Below are 19,489 nucleotides of genomic sequence, written 5' to 3'. Positions count from 1 at the left end.
ATCAAACTATCAAAACGTCTCATGGAAGAGTATTCCGTTAGGATTTGATGTTAAATCCTGACGGAGCCCGCAACACATGCCTGTCACGTGATTTTTTAAGGGCAAAGTACATGTTTTGCCCCTCATTGAAGACGTTTTGATACGAATCATAACGGAATACCCTTCCATGAGACGTTTTGATAGTTTAATACTTCAATTCGAGACGTTTACTAGTTTGATACTTTATTTCAAAATAAACTAATTTTTTTTTATTGGCATAATAACTGAGGCAACACTTATCAATTTTGTAAAACCAATGACATTTTTAAATTAAATTTTAAGGAATACAGTTTGTCACTTAAGGCTTTTCACATGACAAATTCCATGATAATTTACAAAGTCATTGACTTACACAGTTACTTTTCCACCTGTGAAACACTTCGGTGTTTTGCAGATTAGTAGGTTTAACGGACTATTGGGTTAGAACATTTTATTGGGCCGAAGATGACTAAGCGAAGGGCTCGATCAATTAGTCAAGTTTGCGCAGCACAGTCAGATGATGTTGATTATTGTAGTTATATTTCATTGGAAGTTCTGTATTTATATTGGATAATAGTGAATAAAATTATCGAAATTATTTTAATCTGACTCGGATCATTATTATTATGCTTTTCACTATATTTTACTTTGATAGTTAGTGTTTAAGGTAGTAAATTCAACTAATTACAAGTTACTTAGTATGGAGCCTCTACAAGTAACACTTGACTACCGCGTTTTGACAAAAGGGTATCAAACTAGTAAATGTCTCGAATTGGGGTATCAAACTATCAAAACGTCTCATGGAAGGGTATTATTCCGTCATGATTTGTATCAAAACATCTTCTATGAGGGGCAAAACGGGTATTTTGCCCTTAAAAAATCACATGACAGGCACATGTTGCAGGCTCCGTTAGGATTTAACAGGGAATCCTGACGGAATACCCTTTTATGAGACGTTTTGATAGTTTGATACTCCAATTCTAGAGATTTACTAGTTTGATACAATTTCGTCAAAACGCATGGTAGTTCAATACCATTTTGTAAAGTTATCCCCTTAAATTAATTAAAAGTACTACCTCTAATAGCAAATATCATAGTAACATATAGTGGAATGCAGAAAAATATTTTAGTCTGAACTGTAAATGATACTTTATTGGTGTCTTTTACACAAATTACAAAACGAGAACGCCTAGCTTAAAATATATATATATATATATATATATATATAACCACAAAACAAGCTTTTAGGGATACAACAATACTGAAAATACATAAATAATTACCTCTACGACACGTACAAGTCCTGGCGTAAGAAGTACTTTAATTTACTTTACACTTTCCTACTAGCATCTACTAAACTGTAAAATAAATAAATATTTTACAAGTTGAAGAAGTAGCCGTGTAAGTCAAAAACTTACATGAAACTTAGAGCACTCCCAACAGATTATCTAAAATTTTATCTAGAATAGCTAACCAAATCTCACTTTTACTAGTTTAGCTAACCACTTTTCAACACCCTCATCCATCGGCTTATCTAAACTTCTCTCTATTTTATTAAAATAATCAATTTTAATTTTTATTCATTTTAATTAAAAACACATATTCACCAAGTAAAACACATCACCGTCCAAAAACTTCTACACACCGAACCAGACCTGTTCAACAGTACCTTCATCCATCACCTGATCATCAACCCCATTTGTCCTCTGCTTCGCTCTGTTCCTCTCCTTACCCCTTCTCTTTGTCTTCGGCCATAAAATCCTCCCGCTGGCACGCTTCTTCGATGACCTCGCTCTCTTCCGCAAGGCCACCCGCCTTTCCCCCGTGCGCACGTGCTCCACGCACTCCCACTTGGGCACTGCCACCAATCCCAAGCCCAAGATTGCCTTCCTCTTCCTCACAAACTCCGACCTCTCTTTTGCTCCCTTTCTCAAGAAATTCTTCAATGGCAACTGTCACCTCTACAGCATTTACGTCCACGCCGACCCATCGGTGAAAATCACTCCTCCCGGCGGCGTATTCCAAGGCCGGTTCTGCGTCCACGCCGACCAAATCCCATACCCATCCTCCAACCTATTGCGGAAACAATCTAAAGAGAAAACCCAACTTCCAGTTGAGCCTACAAGACTGCCAAAAAATTCACCGAACAGGAAAGCAAAGCCAAATCAATGGAAAGGAAAAGGAGAAAAAAAAAAGGAGGAGGAGAAGAGCACGAGAGAGAGACGCAGAGAATGACAAGAAAAAGAGGAAAAAAGGTCAAAGGAAGTGAGAGAAAGAAGAATAAAATAATGATAGATGTGTGAACAGTATCACGCCACATGTGGAGTGATACTGTTCACAAATGCTCATGAATGTATTCTAGCGTTAAGTTTAGAGAATCCGTTGGAGGGGCTTTTTGCTGCTTTAGTTATCTATTATACATTCACAGTGGGTTTTACATAACCCACTGTGAATGCTCTTAGCTCACGCAGAGAGCATAATTTAGTTAAAAGATAAAAACTAAAGGAATGTATATATATTTGAATATTATCTTGGAATTTAAGTAAAGTCATTTTGAAATGTTATTATCTCTGATTATCTGCAATGCCAATAAGAAAAGCAGTACATTTATAAAATCATTAAGGCACAATTACCGAGAAAACGTATGGCAGTTTAAAGCAGGAAAACCATACTAATGAGAATTACAGTATAATATAATATCCATAAGTATTAACCGTTTATAACCATATTTCTGTTTTGTTTTTTGTTTTTTATTTATGTTTTTTTCACTTTAATTACTTCATTAAACTTGGTGACAGTCCTACAGCTCTTGTGATCCCTCTGCAGATATCTTCACCAAGGCTCTAGGTCGCAATCAGTTCCATAGACGCACTAGTCGGCCAGTTGGGCATTACACATCTTCATGCACCAACTTGAGGGGGGAGCTTTACGGGATTCTGATTTCCTCGATCCTTTGCAATACACTCCCAGCCGTCATGAATATTTGATTTCTTTGTATTTTCGTCTTTAGCTTTGCTAATTACTGTATTTAATCCCATGATTTCTGGGATTTGATTTTAATCTCATTGCACTCTACAAAAGATATCAACGTACACTGTCATAGAGAAGATATATGTTCTTTCATCTCCTTCCTTATTATGCTCCATGCATGGCCTTTCATGGCTTAATGTCCAACTCTTTGAATTTATTTTCTTAACAGATAAATGCAAAAGCATTAGAAATTTAGAAGGACTAATATATATATTTTTGGCATTCATTTGGCCACTCAAAGCGTACGTACTCAATCACTTGGGTCCAGGTCTAAAGAAAGCTTGCTATAACCGTAGAAAAACTTCCACACCTCACTTAATTTATAAAAGCATCTTCCTCAAATTATGCTAATCAAAGGTTCCATTAGGAAAAATAAAATAAAAAGGCTAATCATGATTAATTCCTAGTTCCTACCTATAGACATGGTGGGAAGCTAAATCAACCTATCATTATATATAGCCTTATTAAAATCACAATTCTCAAGAGATTAACTTCCACATTCAGTGGCGGATGCCTTTGACCCCTTTTAGAAACCAAAAGAATGGATTATGGCTCTACAGGACGCCCAAAAGCCATATTCTCTAATTTTATATGAATATTATAATATTCTGTAAGCAGAAATTAGTGCTTGTTACAACCAAAACAATATATGTTCTTTGCCTTATCTACTCATCATAGAAAAGAGAAAAGAAGATGGTTCATTAATAGTTCAATAATAAACTTTAGAGTTATTAAAAAAATAAAAACGAAAGACAATGGTTAGTGTGTTTGGCAACACTTTCATCTTCCTCTTCATTTTATTTTTTTTCACTTCTCCCAAAAAAGTCAAATCCAAAACATTTTAGCATTTTTTCACTTTTTATATTACATCAATCATTTTTTATTACCATTCAAATAAAAAAAAAACTCACTACAAAACAAAACTTTTTCATTTTTCTATACAACAATTCCAAACTTTTTTATATTTTATATCACATCAATCACTTTTCATTACTATTTAAACAAAAATTCCACAACACAACCAATTGCCAAAGGAAAATGCTACACTTAAACCGATTTTTTTACACACTTTTCACACCCTGACGTAGCAACACCTCCATCACATTTTTTTTCCCCGTTTTCTTTGTTGAAAGCAGATCAGTTTTTTTTTTTCTTTTTCTTTTTTTCTTTTTTTTCGTTCTTCTGGCATCTCTATCACTATCACCGTCAGAACTGGCGACGTTCGGGTATGGATCTCATCGTCTCGGCTACATACGGATCCGACCTGGAACTCGGGTGGATTTGCCTCGGTTGCTCATCGGTGGGTGTGTTTCCGATCCGGGAGTCTCACAGTTCCAACGACTCTGGTGATGAGATCGGCCAGGTCCAACAGCCCGGAGGGTCCACGTGGAACGACGGCCGAGTTCAGACGGTGCGGAGGGTGGGGCACAGATGGTTCTTCTCCATGCACGGATCCAACCCGAAACTTAGGTGGTGCGTGGTCTGGGGTTGGTGGTGCTGGCGTGGACAATGACGGCGTATTCCAGGGTGGGCGGCGCCGGGGTGGGCAGTTTTGGTTTTGGAAAGCCGATATTGGCTTTCCAAAGAAGAAAACGGAGGAAAAAAAAAAGATAAAAAATAGTTGCCACGTCAGGGTGTGGGATTTGGGTGTAAAACTTGGGTGTAAGTGTAGCAGTCATCTTTACCAAATACACCCGATTCTCAAAAGACCAAGCAGGGCTTCTCTTAAAAGATTTTTTTTTTTTTTTTTTAAAAAAAAAAAACGACAAGTATGTGAGGGCCATTAGAATGTAGATTCAGAATTTCCACCACCGGCCCTAATGTGGCTCCGCCAGTTGTGGCTCCAAAGAAAGATAAGAGAAGAAACTTTTGTTAATTTAAGAAGGAATATTACTAGCAAGTTAGTGAGAGCATTTTTTTTTTTTTTTTTTTTGCCCTTTTCTTCAACTTCAACTAATCTTATAGAATCCACCTTTGGGTCACCAAACTTCAACAATTATGATATATAAATTTTAGGTAGAACTTACCCTTAAAAATTAGCATGCAAGGTGAGGAAACCCAAAAACTTATATACATATAGTTAAAATTGTACTTAAACCATGTAGAAAATTTAGGATCGCAACATATCACCACGCTCCGCAGCCGACATCTACGATGGCTTACTCTATCAACACTAACATGATGATAATCATTTATCTTTTAACGATTCTACTCATCTATCAATATTCAATGATTTAACACTATGTTCATACCTATCAAGACACTTTAATCCAGCCTATAGGTCGCTCCCTACATGACTCAACTACAAAGTCACAACTCATTCGATCTCATACTCGACGAGCTACGTCCGATCTCATACTTGATTTGCCTGATACCAAAAGATATAAATCTTACGTAGACTCACATTTGAAAATCAGGTTGCAAGGAGAGAGTACCCAAAAGCTTATACACATGCATAGTTAATATTAAACCGAAGTCATATTAGGCACTTAAAATCACAAGAGATTACAAGGAAAAAAAAAAAAAAAGATGAGAGAAGAGGCATACGGCCTACCATGAACTTTTATGTCAAATGTTGCTCATCGTTGCACCATATTGTCATCTGCTCACCCAATTTAGCCCCTATATTAATACAATATAACCAAACGCATAAGAAATAGAATAAGGAGACTCATAAATATACAACATTCTCTTACTGATTTGGTGGAAATGACAAGAATTCTCTCTATTCTTAATGAAATTTGATACTATCTATTTTATTATTAGGATTTAAAGTTTTTGTATTCAACGGTTTATATGATTTAAATTTTATTAAAGACGCGTGAACATTAACTTTATGTACATCAATCATTAATTAAATACACAAATTTTAAATTATGATAATAAAATGGAGAGAATCATATTCATGCCCGAACACGTACAATAGATGCAATTCATTTAGTCCCATCGACAACATATATAATATACATTCTTGGTTGAAATCCTAAAAAGCACGGTGATCAACTCTCACGCTCCATTGATATGTAGTCTTAAAGGAAGACATGCTCTTCGGAAAAGTTACATCGTGACAAGATAAGCTCCAACACATGGAGATTGTTCAACTACTGAATCAATATGAAGCACAAAATTTCTTGTCATCGATGGAACCCCTCCACTTTCAATTATGCTAATGCATGTGTCAACCAATCATTTATGCCAATAATTCACCGATCGGGGACGATAATGTTCCAAAAAGAGTGCCATATATTCTCTAGCTCTGTCAAGTCGGTCCACAAGGGCGTCCATATTCTTTCAACTAGTCTTGTTTTTGAGGTTGTTTGGGGATTCGTTTTGTTGTTGCTGAGTTTTTTGTTTTTTGTTTTTTGTTTGTTGTTTGTTTGGCATGTTTTTTTTTAAAATATTCTTACTTATCAAAAAAAAAAAAAAAAAAAAAATTACAAGTCGATTTTCCAAGTTTTCCTAGTGATCTTTCCACCCACCGTTATAGTATAAGAAAAGATTTTAGCAGCTGGCCACTTTACTAATCCAAAAGAAAAAAGAAACGAATAAATTAAGATCGATCCTAGCAACTTTGGTAATATCTTTTTCCGTCTCCTTTTGTTAATATGATACATTAATTTTAAATTATAATTATTAAATAAATATTTTTTATTTTTTTTTTGAAATGAAGAGAATTTTATCCAAATGGGGCACACAACTTAACATCTCAAAGAATGGGTCAAAACCAGTGACAAGAGTGAGTGGGGTTGAGACTTGTCCCTCAGAACTCAAATCATGGATATATATATATATATAGCAAGCTGCATCACGGACAAAAACAACTATGAAATATCAAGCTCAGGAAAGATGTACAACAAACCCATGCTCCAAGGTTCCACCAGTATATATTAGTGAATCCACCAAAACACTGGCAATATTGGAAAATGACGACGACACTCTATTGTTTTATCCAGTCATGTTTAATATATCACAAGCATATGGCTAATTTGTTTACTAATTATTTGTTAACTCTTAGTTTCAGCAAAAATGAAACCCTGATTCATGGAATATTTTATTTACTAGTATCAAAATAAAAGAAAATAGGATTTTAAGTACTTGAGACTCTCAAAACTTGTTCTCGTTTGGAACGCACGTATTCTTGTTTAAATTCATTCTTTTTCGCTTTGAATTACTGACTATTCGTGTTCGCGTGTCGGATTCAAATCATGTCGAAGCATGTGTATAAAGCTATATAGATCAATTCTAATCCGACCTATTTAATTAGACAGGTCCAACCCCTTAACTCTAACCCACTTATTTCATATTGAATTCATATCAAATTCGCGAATCGTATAAAAAATAATAAAATTGGCATGTAACATGAGTAGACTCTGAATTAGGCTAGAGCCACTAGATATAGGCCATTTCATTTGCCAAACATGCAACAAAAGGTCGATCAACAAAAACCATTTTAATATATATAAAATAAAAAATTAAAATTAAAAATGTAGATTTGTCAAAAAGGAATGGATAATTTACTCTAATTAATATTCTCCATAATTCTTAGAAGAGTCCCAAAAAGTTGCTTCTTTTCTCAGTTGGGTCCCAAACATTGATGGGCCGCATATGCACCACGTTGGCTGATGTCAAACAGGTCGACCAATCCTCATCAACTTCTACTAATGCTGAGTTTACAGGAAAAAGCTTCAAAAAAGCTCCTCCTGGCCTTTCCATAAAGAATGGCTGTGACCATTTGCCGACTGTTTTTTTGGCCAGGGAATAAAGCTGGGCAGCCCCATTGTCCGCTTCAGGATAATAAAAGGAACCATAAAAAATGCCTAACCTGTTACGCTTTATATTTTCACTATCTCCTCTCTGTATTTCTCACCGACTTTATATATTAATTAATTATATTGATTTTCTACTGAGGGAGACATACAAGAGGAAACTAATTAGTAATTACACTACAAGCAATTTGTTCATGATTAGGGACTAAATTATAACTTATCATTAATGATTTTTGAGTCGTCGCTAATATTAAACCAAAAAAAAAAAAAAAATAACAATGATAAAAGACTAGTCATTACTAATATATCATCAGTTATGAAAGTAGAATTCTACTGCAAGCCGTGGAAGACATTGGCCAAACAAAAGACCACTCACAATTAAACATGTATCCATGAAGTTTTTGAAGTTATCTTTACAGTAGTTTAATTATATTAGAGTATGAGTATTTTAATTAAATTATGATAGTTATAGTTATTTATTTAAGTCAGTCTTTAATTAATTATTTGTAGCACTGCTACGCAATCTTTAATTGAGTCCTTGATCCCCAAGTCCTTGTTGGAGTTTAATTATCTCAGAGTCTTTTAGTTTGAGTCGTGTAGTCATGCAGTCTCCTATTTAATAAGTGATCAATTAATAAAGAGTAAAGTAGAATAAATCACAAACCTTGAGTTTGAAAATGTTTAAGTTCCCTCAAAATCTAAAAAATTTAAATTCTCTCATAACCTATCAAAGTATCTGATTGTGTGTTTGCAAAAATCATTCACTTAATGATGCAGGGAGACCCAAGTCAGACGATGCTGAGTTGTCAAATTGCACGTTAATAGCACTGGATTACTTGGAGCAGGCAGATTAGCGCAAATTTGGCAAGAAATCGTGATCTAGCCTAATTAGGGGCAATTTTCGAGTGCGCTGCAGTATTTTGGCCATAACTTTGACTACATGTATCCGATTTACGCGTATGACCCCAATTCAGAAAGCTCTATTCGGCACACACATCGTGGCCACCAGCTATGCTTAGTGTGCCTCGTTTTGAGCCCAAAATTCACTGTTTTCCTTTCTAAAACCCTAATTTTAGATTTTTTTTTTCCTTTTATGGTAACTTTTCGTTTATCGTTTAAGAGGTGATTCTGAGTTCGATTTGGGCCAGATTTTTTGCGGCTGACTTATTTTATTCTATATTTCGTTTTGATAAGGTTATTAGGGTTTTACTATTTTTGACAATTTTTAGCTATAATAACCCGGCTTGTGAGTGTTTTTTAACAAACAATTTTGATTATTGATATTTTTCTCAGAGTTTCTCTCTGTGTTTTGGGATCATTATTCTGTTTTTCTTCCTTACAAACTACCTGTTAAATAGCCTACAGAATAATCGTTATTCTATCCGGCATCACTTAACTTCATTACTAATATATTTAGCGGGAAGTTATTAGCTACTGACGACATTTTATCATTCGCTGGACGACAAAAGTAATTAAGAAGCAAACCCAAGAAATCTTCATATATATATATATATGTATTAATTAATGTACATGCATGATAACAGTTACATATGGATTCCACGTCCCAAAGTAGAGAGCTTTCCTTCCAACGAATTATACAGTCGATGAAGTTATTCTCTCTAAACTATTTTCTCTTACATCAAACGGTTCTCTTTTGGATAAACCCAGATACATAAAAAAAGAAAGAAAAGAAAAGAAAAAACAACTACGTACGTTGAACAATAAATCTAGATTAGGCTATACCGCTAACAACAAAGGAATGATTGCTTTACGGTGATCGTGACGGCGTGACGATGCATGCCTTGGCCCCATTGAAGTCCTAATTGTTTGTTTGATGAAAGGCTAGCTTGTTTGAAATACGTACATAACAAGGTTGGGAAGCTTCTTGGCAGTTAATTTGTACAAAACCTTAAAGGAGGGTCTTTAAGGTCGTTTGCTTGAAAGTCTTTAACGTTGTTTTCTTACCAAAAAGAGATATTTAAATGAACTCCCAATTTGCTTAATATGGTTTTCTCATTAAAACTTGGAAGATCAGCAAATACACAAACATCCAGTACACCAAGCTTTGACATTCCATGTTTGCTGCCTGTTTCACAGTAAATTCCATTTAAAGAGGAAAAAGAAAAAAAGGATAAAAAGAAAAGAATTAGATCAGTATTCATCGAAATATATATAGCATTAATAAATAACAAAGCACGCCCATATATATATAGGCTTAAATTTTATTCAATATGTAACGGAAAAACACTTTAACTTAATTATATACAGATGCTCATTGCATTGATATATATACACTTTTTTCCTGTTGTCTCCTATTACAGAATCTTGTTTCTTATATGTTCTTTTTTTACGCCAATGAAATAATGATTAAGAAGAAAATGAACCTATGGCTTTACCTTCATGGCAGAGGAAGTAAGATAAACGGAAGCCGTTGAAGTTGATGAAGTACTTGATCGGGTAGAGAGCCCTACATTGTAAGACATGGTTCCATCAGGATGATAGAGACCATAATTCCTTTCCGAAGTCGGTCCAGGCTTCAAATTCTCATTGAACAAAGCAAATAAATAAACTTCAAGCCTCATCTTAGGCCTCAAAGGTGTCCCTTCATTTTCCAATTGCCTTCTGAACAAATTCCTATTGTAAGCCGCGGCATTCTCTATGGTTGCACCAACTTCACCGGGGTCCCCTTTTGAAGGCCAACCGGTCTCTGAAACCCGAACCTCTATTCCACCATAGCCCATCCTAGCCATAGCAAAAAGAACTGCATCTACTTGAGCATACAGCATATTGTCATAGTGTAGGTTGGTCGTAGGGTCAACCATTCCTGAGTTAGGATTAAAAAGCACATAGTCCAAAGAAATGTTATTCGGATCACCATTATAAGCAAAATATGGATAGCAATTGATCCAAAAGGGTGCTTTGGTGTTTGACAAGAACTGTAATACTTGTGACATGGTACTATAGACCTCGCTTTTGAAACTCCCGGCTGAAGGCGGAAAGGACTGTTCAAGAACCGCTAGAGAATTAGGCGTGGAGACTTGAATGTGCGAGTCTAGGCCTAACTGGACTAGAGCACCATGAATGTTGACCATGGCTGGAACAAGATACGTCATTAGGGTATCATCACCGCCAGTGAAGATCTCATTTCCTACTGCTATCCCAGTGATTCTGGTGGCAGGAAAGTACGGCTTGATACGGGTGGTTACCCATTGAAGGGCTTGTTGTGGATCCATTAGCTGAACTAACATTGCGTTTTCAACCGTGACAACAAGTTCTACGCTGGAGTTGGCGAATGCAGTCAAAATTTGAGGATTAGTGTCGTAAATTCTTGTTTTTGTGAGTTTAAGAGCGCTTAGCAGATCGAGGACCTTGTCGGGTGGTGGCAAATTATTGGCGACTTGACCATAGTTGATCCCAAGTGATGTTACTCCTTCCAAAAACCCAAAGTCTGCAGAAACATGTACAAGTAATGAGAACAACAAAAGTAAAATGAAAACGGATTCATGATCTAGAGCAACTTGGCAACTAATAGTATAAAACGTAAAAGCAAAAACAGAACCAAAAAACAAGAACAAAAGGGTACCTGAAAAGTAGAGAGAAAACATAAGAAACATATGGATCATGGCAATTCTACTATTAAGATTTGCCATTGATGATCACAGAGAGAGAGAGAGAGAGGTCGAAGAATTTTAAGCAGAGCAGGAAAGACGGAAGATAGAGAGTTTTAGGTATATATGCTGCTATGAATTCCTTTCTTTTCTTGTTTGAAGTAGGTTTGGAGGGTTTGTGGGTTTTAGCTTGCCTTGGCAATGTTGGCTTTGGCTCTTACCTCTTAGCAGGTTTTAAATGACTTGGTTTCCCCTCTTCTTCATCTGAAATGGCTTCCTTTTCAACTGGATTAATGTCTCTTTCCAACCCACGCCAACTTCCAAATTTTTATGACCATAATGCCCCGGCCACTTTCTTCCAGCTAAAGCAACCGGGAAATCCCACTAGTTGGTTAAATTAATATTGGAGCCTGAGAAAGCAAGTTGGGGAGGATCCCAAAATTTGAGGTCAGGAAAATTAAACTCAGTTTAGCCTTAATGATAATAAATTTAGCATTAATATAAATAATCATTGTTATTATGTTTTACACGTTGAGATCCCGTGCAATAGGTAAACTTTTCTTTTTCTTTTTTTACTGTTCTTTTAAAATGAATGATACAAATCTTAACAACAAGGCTTAAAAAAAAAAAAAAAAATTGTATATTTGGGTGGTTTTTTGAGTGTGGGTACGTACGTGGTTCACCACTCAAAAATGGTTGAACCACTTCTAAAGACTTAGGGTGATTCTGAGGTCGCTAAACAGCCCAAACACCTGGAGATGGCTCAACCGTCCCCCATTTTCTTTGACCGACGACTTTGAGAATAGTCGAACCACCCCATGCCCTTGGGAGTGGTTTAATTTGGCTACCTCCAAACTAAGTAGAAAACTATGAAAGCGTTCACAAAAGTGATATTATCTTGAGAATAGTCGAACCACCCCATGCCCTTGGGAGTGGTTTAATTTGGCTACCTCCAAACTAAGTAGAAAACTATGAAAGCGTTCACAAAAGTGATATTATCTTGAAAAGGAAATAAAAGACATTAGGTTTGGAATCTTGTTAGTGGGAAAACAATATTGTAGGATATGCTGCGCTTTGTCCTTTCAATTTCAATATTTATTAATTTATTTTAATTCCTTTTAAAGTTAAATTAATGATAAAGCGAGTAAATGACAGAAATAAAAGGCCAAGTTGATGTTCAAACTTTGTGATGTAAGCATGTAATCTCTTATATATCTTTCCTTTTTCCTTTACGTGACATGTACGTATTATATCAGCTAAAAAAAATGTCGTAATTAGTTCTTTATCCCCAGCGTTGATATACTATTTGAAAAAAATATATCTGCAAAACAAAATATTAATAATACCATCCGTTCTAAATTATGTTTAGCGGTTTTCAATTCCTTATTTACGTACTTTCTCTTATAAGTTGTTTCATTTTTGTAGATTTGCATGAGTCAATCCTGTTAAATTATTAATATATTAAAATGATTAAATTAAGTACTAATTAAAATGATTAAATTTACTCATTTTTATCGGTTTGAGCTTTTGGAACAAGTGGTGATTTAACATGATATTAAAGCAGTCATGAGTTGGAACCTTAATTCTCCCATCGATCATTCAATATCCCATTTCTATTAAATATTATTCTAGAGTCGTAGGTAATTAAGATGATCATCTCTTTATGCTAGAAAATTATCAATCACGAACAGAACAATAATAGCAGCCAGCTCCGAATTGCAAGGATGATGCTCGTACTCTTTAGTGGCAACGGTGACTGGTGGCTGCATTTTATAGAAAATTAATTATTAACCCATAAAAAATTAAACAAGGAAATTAAAGCATAATTAAGCGCATATATTTTTTAAATGGTAAAAGAGATGTTCTTTTAGCAAGATGGAGAGCAAGGAAAAAGAAAAGAGAGGAAAAGGAAAGAAAAAAGATGGAGAAAAGAAAAAGGATGATTATTTTCATTAAAAAGTGTAAACTAATTAGCAAAACGTCAAAAAAGGTGAACTAATTAAGTGATAATTGCGCACTAATCATTCAGTTTTTAAAGAATAAAGCAAATGATTACATGCAGGGGCGTAGCAAAGGCTTCGGGGTCCATAGCCCTCAAGTCCCAAGCTTTTCTCCAAAAACATTCTAAAAAAAAAATTAAGTTTTTCACTTAATATTTTTTAATTTATATTTTTAGTTTTAGCCCACTCAATTTTTTTTTTTAATTTAACTTCCCAAAATTTAAAAATTGGCTCCGCCCCATGAGTACAATTTGGGATGGCCTTCGCCGGCAGTTGGCGTGCTTTCAATATATTTTCTATTTGAGCTGATCAACTATCACTTGGGCTAAGTCATCCTCTCGATCTTTAGCCCACAGAGAAGAGAGAAGACTAAACAATTTTAAGCCTCGGGGAAAACTGATGTTGATATTACCACGCACCATCCTCTCTCTCTCTCTTTAATCCTTAGTACTTAATGTTATATGTCTTTTTTGTGTTCTTCTAAAATTAATATGACTTTTAAAATTACCATTAAACTTTAATAAATGATTACTATTAAATTTTGATCTAATGACAATTTTAAAAATTACATTAATTTTGAAAAGACATACATGTGGATAACATTTAGAATATTTACTCTGAATCCTTATCATTGTATTAAGCTCTATTGAAAGACACACTAATGCTTGAGTAGTATTAAGGGAGTATTCACGTTCGGTTTCAGCAAATTTACTCTATATTTTGCTATAAAAAAATAAATAAATAATATTTTCTTATTTTAGCTATCCACTTTCACTATTCTATTTAAATATTAATTTTCAAAGATTTCTTTATTCAAAGAATGCTAGAAATATGTTGTTCATTTTTTTGTCCCATTTTAGCTTCTTAGCAAGCCAAAAAAAACATTTGGGTTATTTGGAGTACTAGACGGATCGGATGAGAATGCCCATCTAATTTCTATAGATCATGATATCTCTAATCTCTTCGGGACAAAGTTAAACTAGATAGATAAATTATATAATTAATAATTAAGACAATAATCAATCATATTAGGAAGAAATTAATAATAATTATTAGTATTGTTGTTATATATACAATTAATTAATGTAGGGGAGAACAACATCATGGTGAAAAAAAAAAAAAAAAAAAAACGTCATATTGGTGGTCGAAGTAGAATAAAGTAGTAAGAATACTTTTGACTTTTGAGAAGGAGACAAACAAGGTGAACTGCATTGGGTATTTCCATGAAAAAGTTAGTGTTTTATTTGCAAGTGGATAATTAGTCATGAGATCGAACTAATTCGTGGGAATGATAAGATGTAAATGTGTTGTTATCTGAATTCTACCAACTTTCTTCTTACAAACTTCCTGTAGGTTCGACACAACAATCTAAGGGACCCGGCCACCTAGCTCATTCATATGATCCATCTGTACAGTCAATGAAGTTCTTTATTATGTCACGTGCATAAATTAAATGGAACCATATATATATATATATGTCGGCCGTCCGTCAAGAAAAGACTGAAAAGAATATTTACGTGCATTAATTGACAATTGGTTTTGCTTAAGACTTAAGATCGTGATGACACGACAACATCGTTACATTGGGAGGTTCTCGATCTTTGGGGATTTTATATATATAACTAGTACGTTTCGTAACCATTATTATTTATGTACGTACGTTGCATGTTCTTTTTTTCGCTGTACGTACGTGGCTTGGTGATTCATCACCTTTCAGACACTACGTACAATCTAACTTTTCATTAGACTAAAATTATAAAAGAAATTAATTTGAGTCTTGGTGCTTGGAATGCAGTACTGTGTTCTAACTCGGAGCAATTCTAGATCGAGTAGTAAATAAAAATCATAAAAATACTAGGGGGCCATGGCTCCCATCCAGCCTAACTCTAGTTCCGTCACCGCCTACATGTTACCTTACTGCATGCGCGCACGCACATATATATGTGTGAAGTTTAATTGATAGATTTACTTTTTTGTGATAAGCATATTGTGTTATATAATATTTCATTTCTATATCAAATTGAGTTTATCATTTTTTTTATATATATAATTAATAGAAACATATATAGTATATTTATATATAAAGAAAAAAAAACAATATATATATATCTTAGTGCACTACAAAAATCGCTGCAGTTTGACACGTGTCTACAGTACCCGTTACTGTAGACACGCGTCAAATTTGACACGTGTCACAAGTGACACGTGTCAAATTGTGCAAGCGTCAAAAATGGACACGCGTATGAAATACACGTGTCCAATTGGACACGTGTATTTTATACGCGTGTGCAAGTGGACACGAGTATAAAATACTCGTGTCCAAATGGACACGTGTATTAAGACACGTGTCCAGTTTGACACGAGTATTTTATACTCGTGTCCACTTGCACACGTGTATTTTTACACGTGGCAAATTGGTATTTTTTGCCAAAATAAACATTAAAAAAAAAAATCAGTGTTGTATTAATTTTTTAAAATTAAAAAAAAAAATTAAACTCATTATCTTATTAATCATACAAATCTTTGAAAATACGGTGTACATAACTTATACACATAAAATTAAGTTTGAAAAGTATATGCTATATGTAAATTTTATATTTGAAATTTATACTTTTTAGGTTCTTTATTTATATGTATATAGTATACTATATTGTACTATATACATAATTAACCAAATTTGGTGCTATATATCTAATTAAACCAAATAGTTCAAATTAGGGTTCAGTTTTGTACACCATCTACGTTTAGAAACAAAAAAAAAAAAAATTTAAACATAACAAAGTTAAAAAAACCTATAATTAATACTATATATATAGATATGCATGCATGTAAACGGTTTAGAAATTATATACAGTAACCTTTTTATTTATGGCTATATATAGTAATTGCAATTATTTTTAGAATTCTGCGCTACATAATGAATTAAATACTTATAGTTTAGTCCCTCATATAGTACATATATACATTTAGGGTTTATGGCTATATATAGTACATACCCTTAGGGTTAGGGTTTATAGCTATATATAGTATATACACTTAGGGCTAGGGTTTATACCTATATATAGTATATATACTTAGGATTATGGTTTATCGATATATATAGTATATACACTTACGGTTTGGGTTTTAGGGTTTATAGGTATATATAATATATACACTTAGGGCTATGAATTATAATTTAATTGATTTTACGTTTAATGAATAATAATGTCAATATATTTTTCACGTTTCATTATTGTACACTTTTAAATATATATATATATTAAATCATGAGCAGTTCAAAATTAAATAAAACCGATATATATAGTATATACACTTAAACTTATGATTTATAGCTATATATAGTATACATACTTAGGGTTAGGGTTTATCGCTATATATAGTATATACACTTAGGGTTAGGGTTTATAGCTATATATAGTATATACTTAGGGTTAAGGTTTATCGCTATATATAGTATATACACTTAGGGTTAGGGTTTTATGTTGTATAGGTATATATAATATATACACTTAAAGCTATGGGTTATGATTTAATTGATTTTACATTTTATGAATAATAATGTCAATATATTTTTCATGTGTTATTATTGTATACTTTTAAATATATATATTAAATCACGAGGATTAGGGTTAGGGTTTATGACTATATACAATACGTACCATTAATTAGGATTGTAGTTTATAGCTATATATAGTCTATGCACTTAGGGTTAGAGTTTAATTTTATGGTTAGGTTTTAGTTTTTATTTTTTATTTAGCTATATGTACGGTATATACATTTCAGGCTGCATGGGTTTATATTTTTTTTTTATGTGGTTAAATTATATATATATATATATATATATATATATATATATTTATTTTTTTTTTTATGCATGCAAATACATTTCGGGACGTGTATTTAAATACACGTCCCGGATTGGACACGTGTACTCAGTACACGTGCCCAAACCCTATAACAAAACAAAAACCCTAACCCTAACCCTAAACCATTTTTTTAAAAAATATCCCCTAACACCCTAACCCTAAACACGGAACAATAAACCCTTTTTATAAAAAGAAGAAATACCCTAAACCCGTATTTGTTTTTGTTTTTTAAATAAAGAACATTCAACTCTTAAAACAAAACAAAAACTGTATCCCAAAACTTTATATCCTAAAATCATAACCATAAAACCAACACAATAATAAACCCTTAAATAAACTCTGAATCGTACACGTTCTTAAAAAAAAACCCTTACCCTAAACCCCAAACCTTAAATCCTAAACCCTAAAAAATAAAAAATTCCTACACTTTCAAACCCTAAAAACCCTAACCCTAAACCCTAAAAACGAAAGTCCTAACCTTAAACCCTAAACCCTAAACCCTAAACCCCAAAAATATCGTACACTTTCTAAAAAAAGAAACCCTAACACTAAAAACAAAATTCCTAACCTTAAACCTTAAACCCTATACCCTAAAAAAACAAAATATCATACACTTTCTAAAAAAAGAAACCCTAACACTAAAACAAAATTCCTAACCTTAAACCCTAAACCCTAAACCCTAAACCCTTAAACAAAAATATCCTACACTTTCTAAAAAAAGAAACTCTAACACTAAAAACAAAATTCCTAACCTTAAACCTTAAACCCTATACCCTAAAAAAATAATTACCCTACACTTTCTAAATTAAGAAACCCTAACACTGAAACAAAATTCCTAACCTTAAACCCTAAACCCTTAAACAAAAATATCCTACACTTTGTTAAATTTTTTTTCCTAACACTAAAAACAAAAATCATAAACTTAAACCCTAAACCCTAAGAAAGTAAAACCCTAAACCCTAAACCCTAATCCTATATCCTTAAAAAAAAATAAAAAAAATAAAAAAAATCCTACAATTTCTAAAACCAAACCCTAACCTTAAACCATAACGAACCCTAAACCCTAAACCCTAAGAAAAAAAAAACCTACACTTTCTAAAAAAAGAAACCCTAACACTAAAAACTAAAATCCTAACCTTAAACCCTAAACCATAAACCCTTAAACAAAAATATCCTAGACTTTCTAAAAAAAAAATTCGTAACACTAAAAACAAAAATCCTAACCTTAAACCCTAAACCCTAAGAAACTAAAACCCTAAACCCTAACAATTTTTTACGTTGTTAAATTATATATATATATATATATATAATTATTTTTTTTTAATTACATACAATTTCTACAATGGGGGACGTGTATTTTACTTACACGTCTCCCGCGCGCCGCCATTTTAAAATTCAAAATAATATATAGTACATATACTTAGGGTTATGGTAGTATAGTATATATACTTATACTTAGTGTCATGATTTAAATTTAGGGTTTATATTTAGTTTTAATTTATAGTTTATGTTTTAGTTTTAGGTCTTAGGGTTTAGCAATGTGTACATGCAGTACATGCAGTGCATACACGTTATGGGTTGCATGGGTTTATATAAAATATATATAATATATTAAAGATATATATATAATATATTAAAAAAAAATAAAAAAAAAATGACATTTGGAGACGTGTATTTACATACACGTCCCCAATTGGGCACGTGTACTACGTACACGTGTCCAATTGATTGGCCAGGTACTGCGCGGGAATTCTCCCGCGCGCCACCTGGCCAATCTTAGGATATAATTTAGCTTTATATATTATATTTAAATTATATATTATTCAAATTATATACTTTTTTAAATATATTTTAAATTTTAAATTTTATATTTAATTTATATAAAAGAAATGGGTAGCTTCCAGAGGAAGCTACCCATTTCTTACGTAAATCTCTCTCTCTCTGACTCTATCTCTCTCTCTCTCTCTCTCTCTCTCTCTCTCTCTCTCTCTCTCTCTCTCTCTCTCTCTCTCTCTCTCTCTCTCTCTCTCTCCGTCGAGCTCTGGCCGGCGACAGCCCATTCCGGTGCTCTCTGCCGGCGACCCTCCCTCTCTCTCGCTCTCCCTAGCTCTCTCACCTCCCGTTCCGGCCAGTACTGTCCGGTACCGGCTCTCTCTCTCTCTCTCTCTCTCTCTAGCTCTCTCTCTCTCTCAGCTCTC

General features: G+C 33.6%; 1 protein-coding gene across 1 annotated transcript; it reads right to left on the bottom strand.

The window, feature by feature from the left end:
- Window positions 1-9,286: 9,286 nt before the first annotated feature.
- Window positions 9,287-11,721, bottom strand: LOC133868554 (glucan endo-1,3-beta-glucosidase 11). Its single transcript, XM_062305478.1, has 3 exons — window positions 11,398-11,721; window positions 10,211-11,262; window positions 9,287-9,900 (listed from the first exon to the last, which is right to left on the bottom strand). Exons 1-3 carry the CDS (start codon window positions 11,462-11,464, stop codon window positions 9,814-9,816), a joined length of 1,206 nt encoding a protein of 401 aa, XP_062161462.1. The 5' UTR covers window positions 11,465-11,721; the 3' UTR covers window positions 9,287-9,813.
- Between the last annotated feature and the right edge of the window lie 7,768 nt (window positions 11,722-19,489).

This window comes from Alnus glutinosa, chromosome 5 (genome assembly GCF_958979055.1).
Source record: "Alnus glutinosa chromosome 5, dhAlnGlut1.1, whole genome shotgun sequence".
NCBI classification, from domain to species: domain Eukaryota; kingdom Viridiplantae; phylum Streptophyta; class Magnoliopsida; order Fagales; family Betulaceae; genus Alnus; species Alnus glutinosa.
The sequence above is the reverse complement of the archived record's forward strand: the minus strand, read 5'-3'. Positions and strand labels throughout refer to the sequence as shown.

Excerpts from the sequence above, each read along its gene's own strand:
- LOC133868554 (XM_062305478.1), bottom strand. The coding sequence starts at position 11,464 with ATGGCAAATCTTAATAGTAGAATTGCCATGATCCATATGTTTCTTATG. Across the intron at positions 11,263-11,397 it reads GTTTTCTCTCTACTTTTCAG|ACTTTGGGTTTTTGGAAGGA; the intron begins GTACCCTTTTGT and ends ATGTTTCTGCAG. Across the intron at positions 9,901-10,210 it reads TTACTTCCTCTGCCATGAAG|GCAGCAAACATGGAATGTCA; the intron begins GTAAAGCCATAG and ends ACTGTGAAACAG.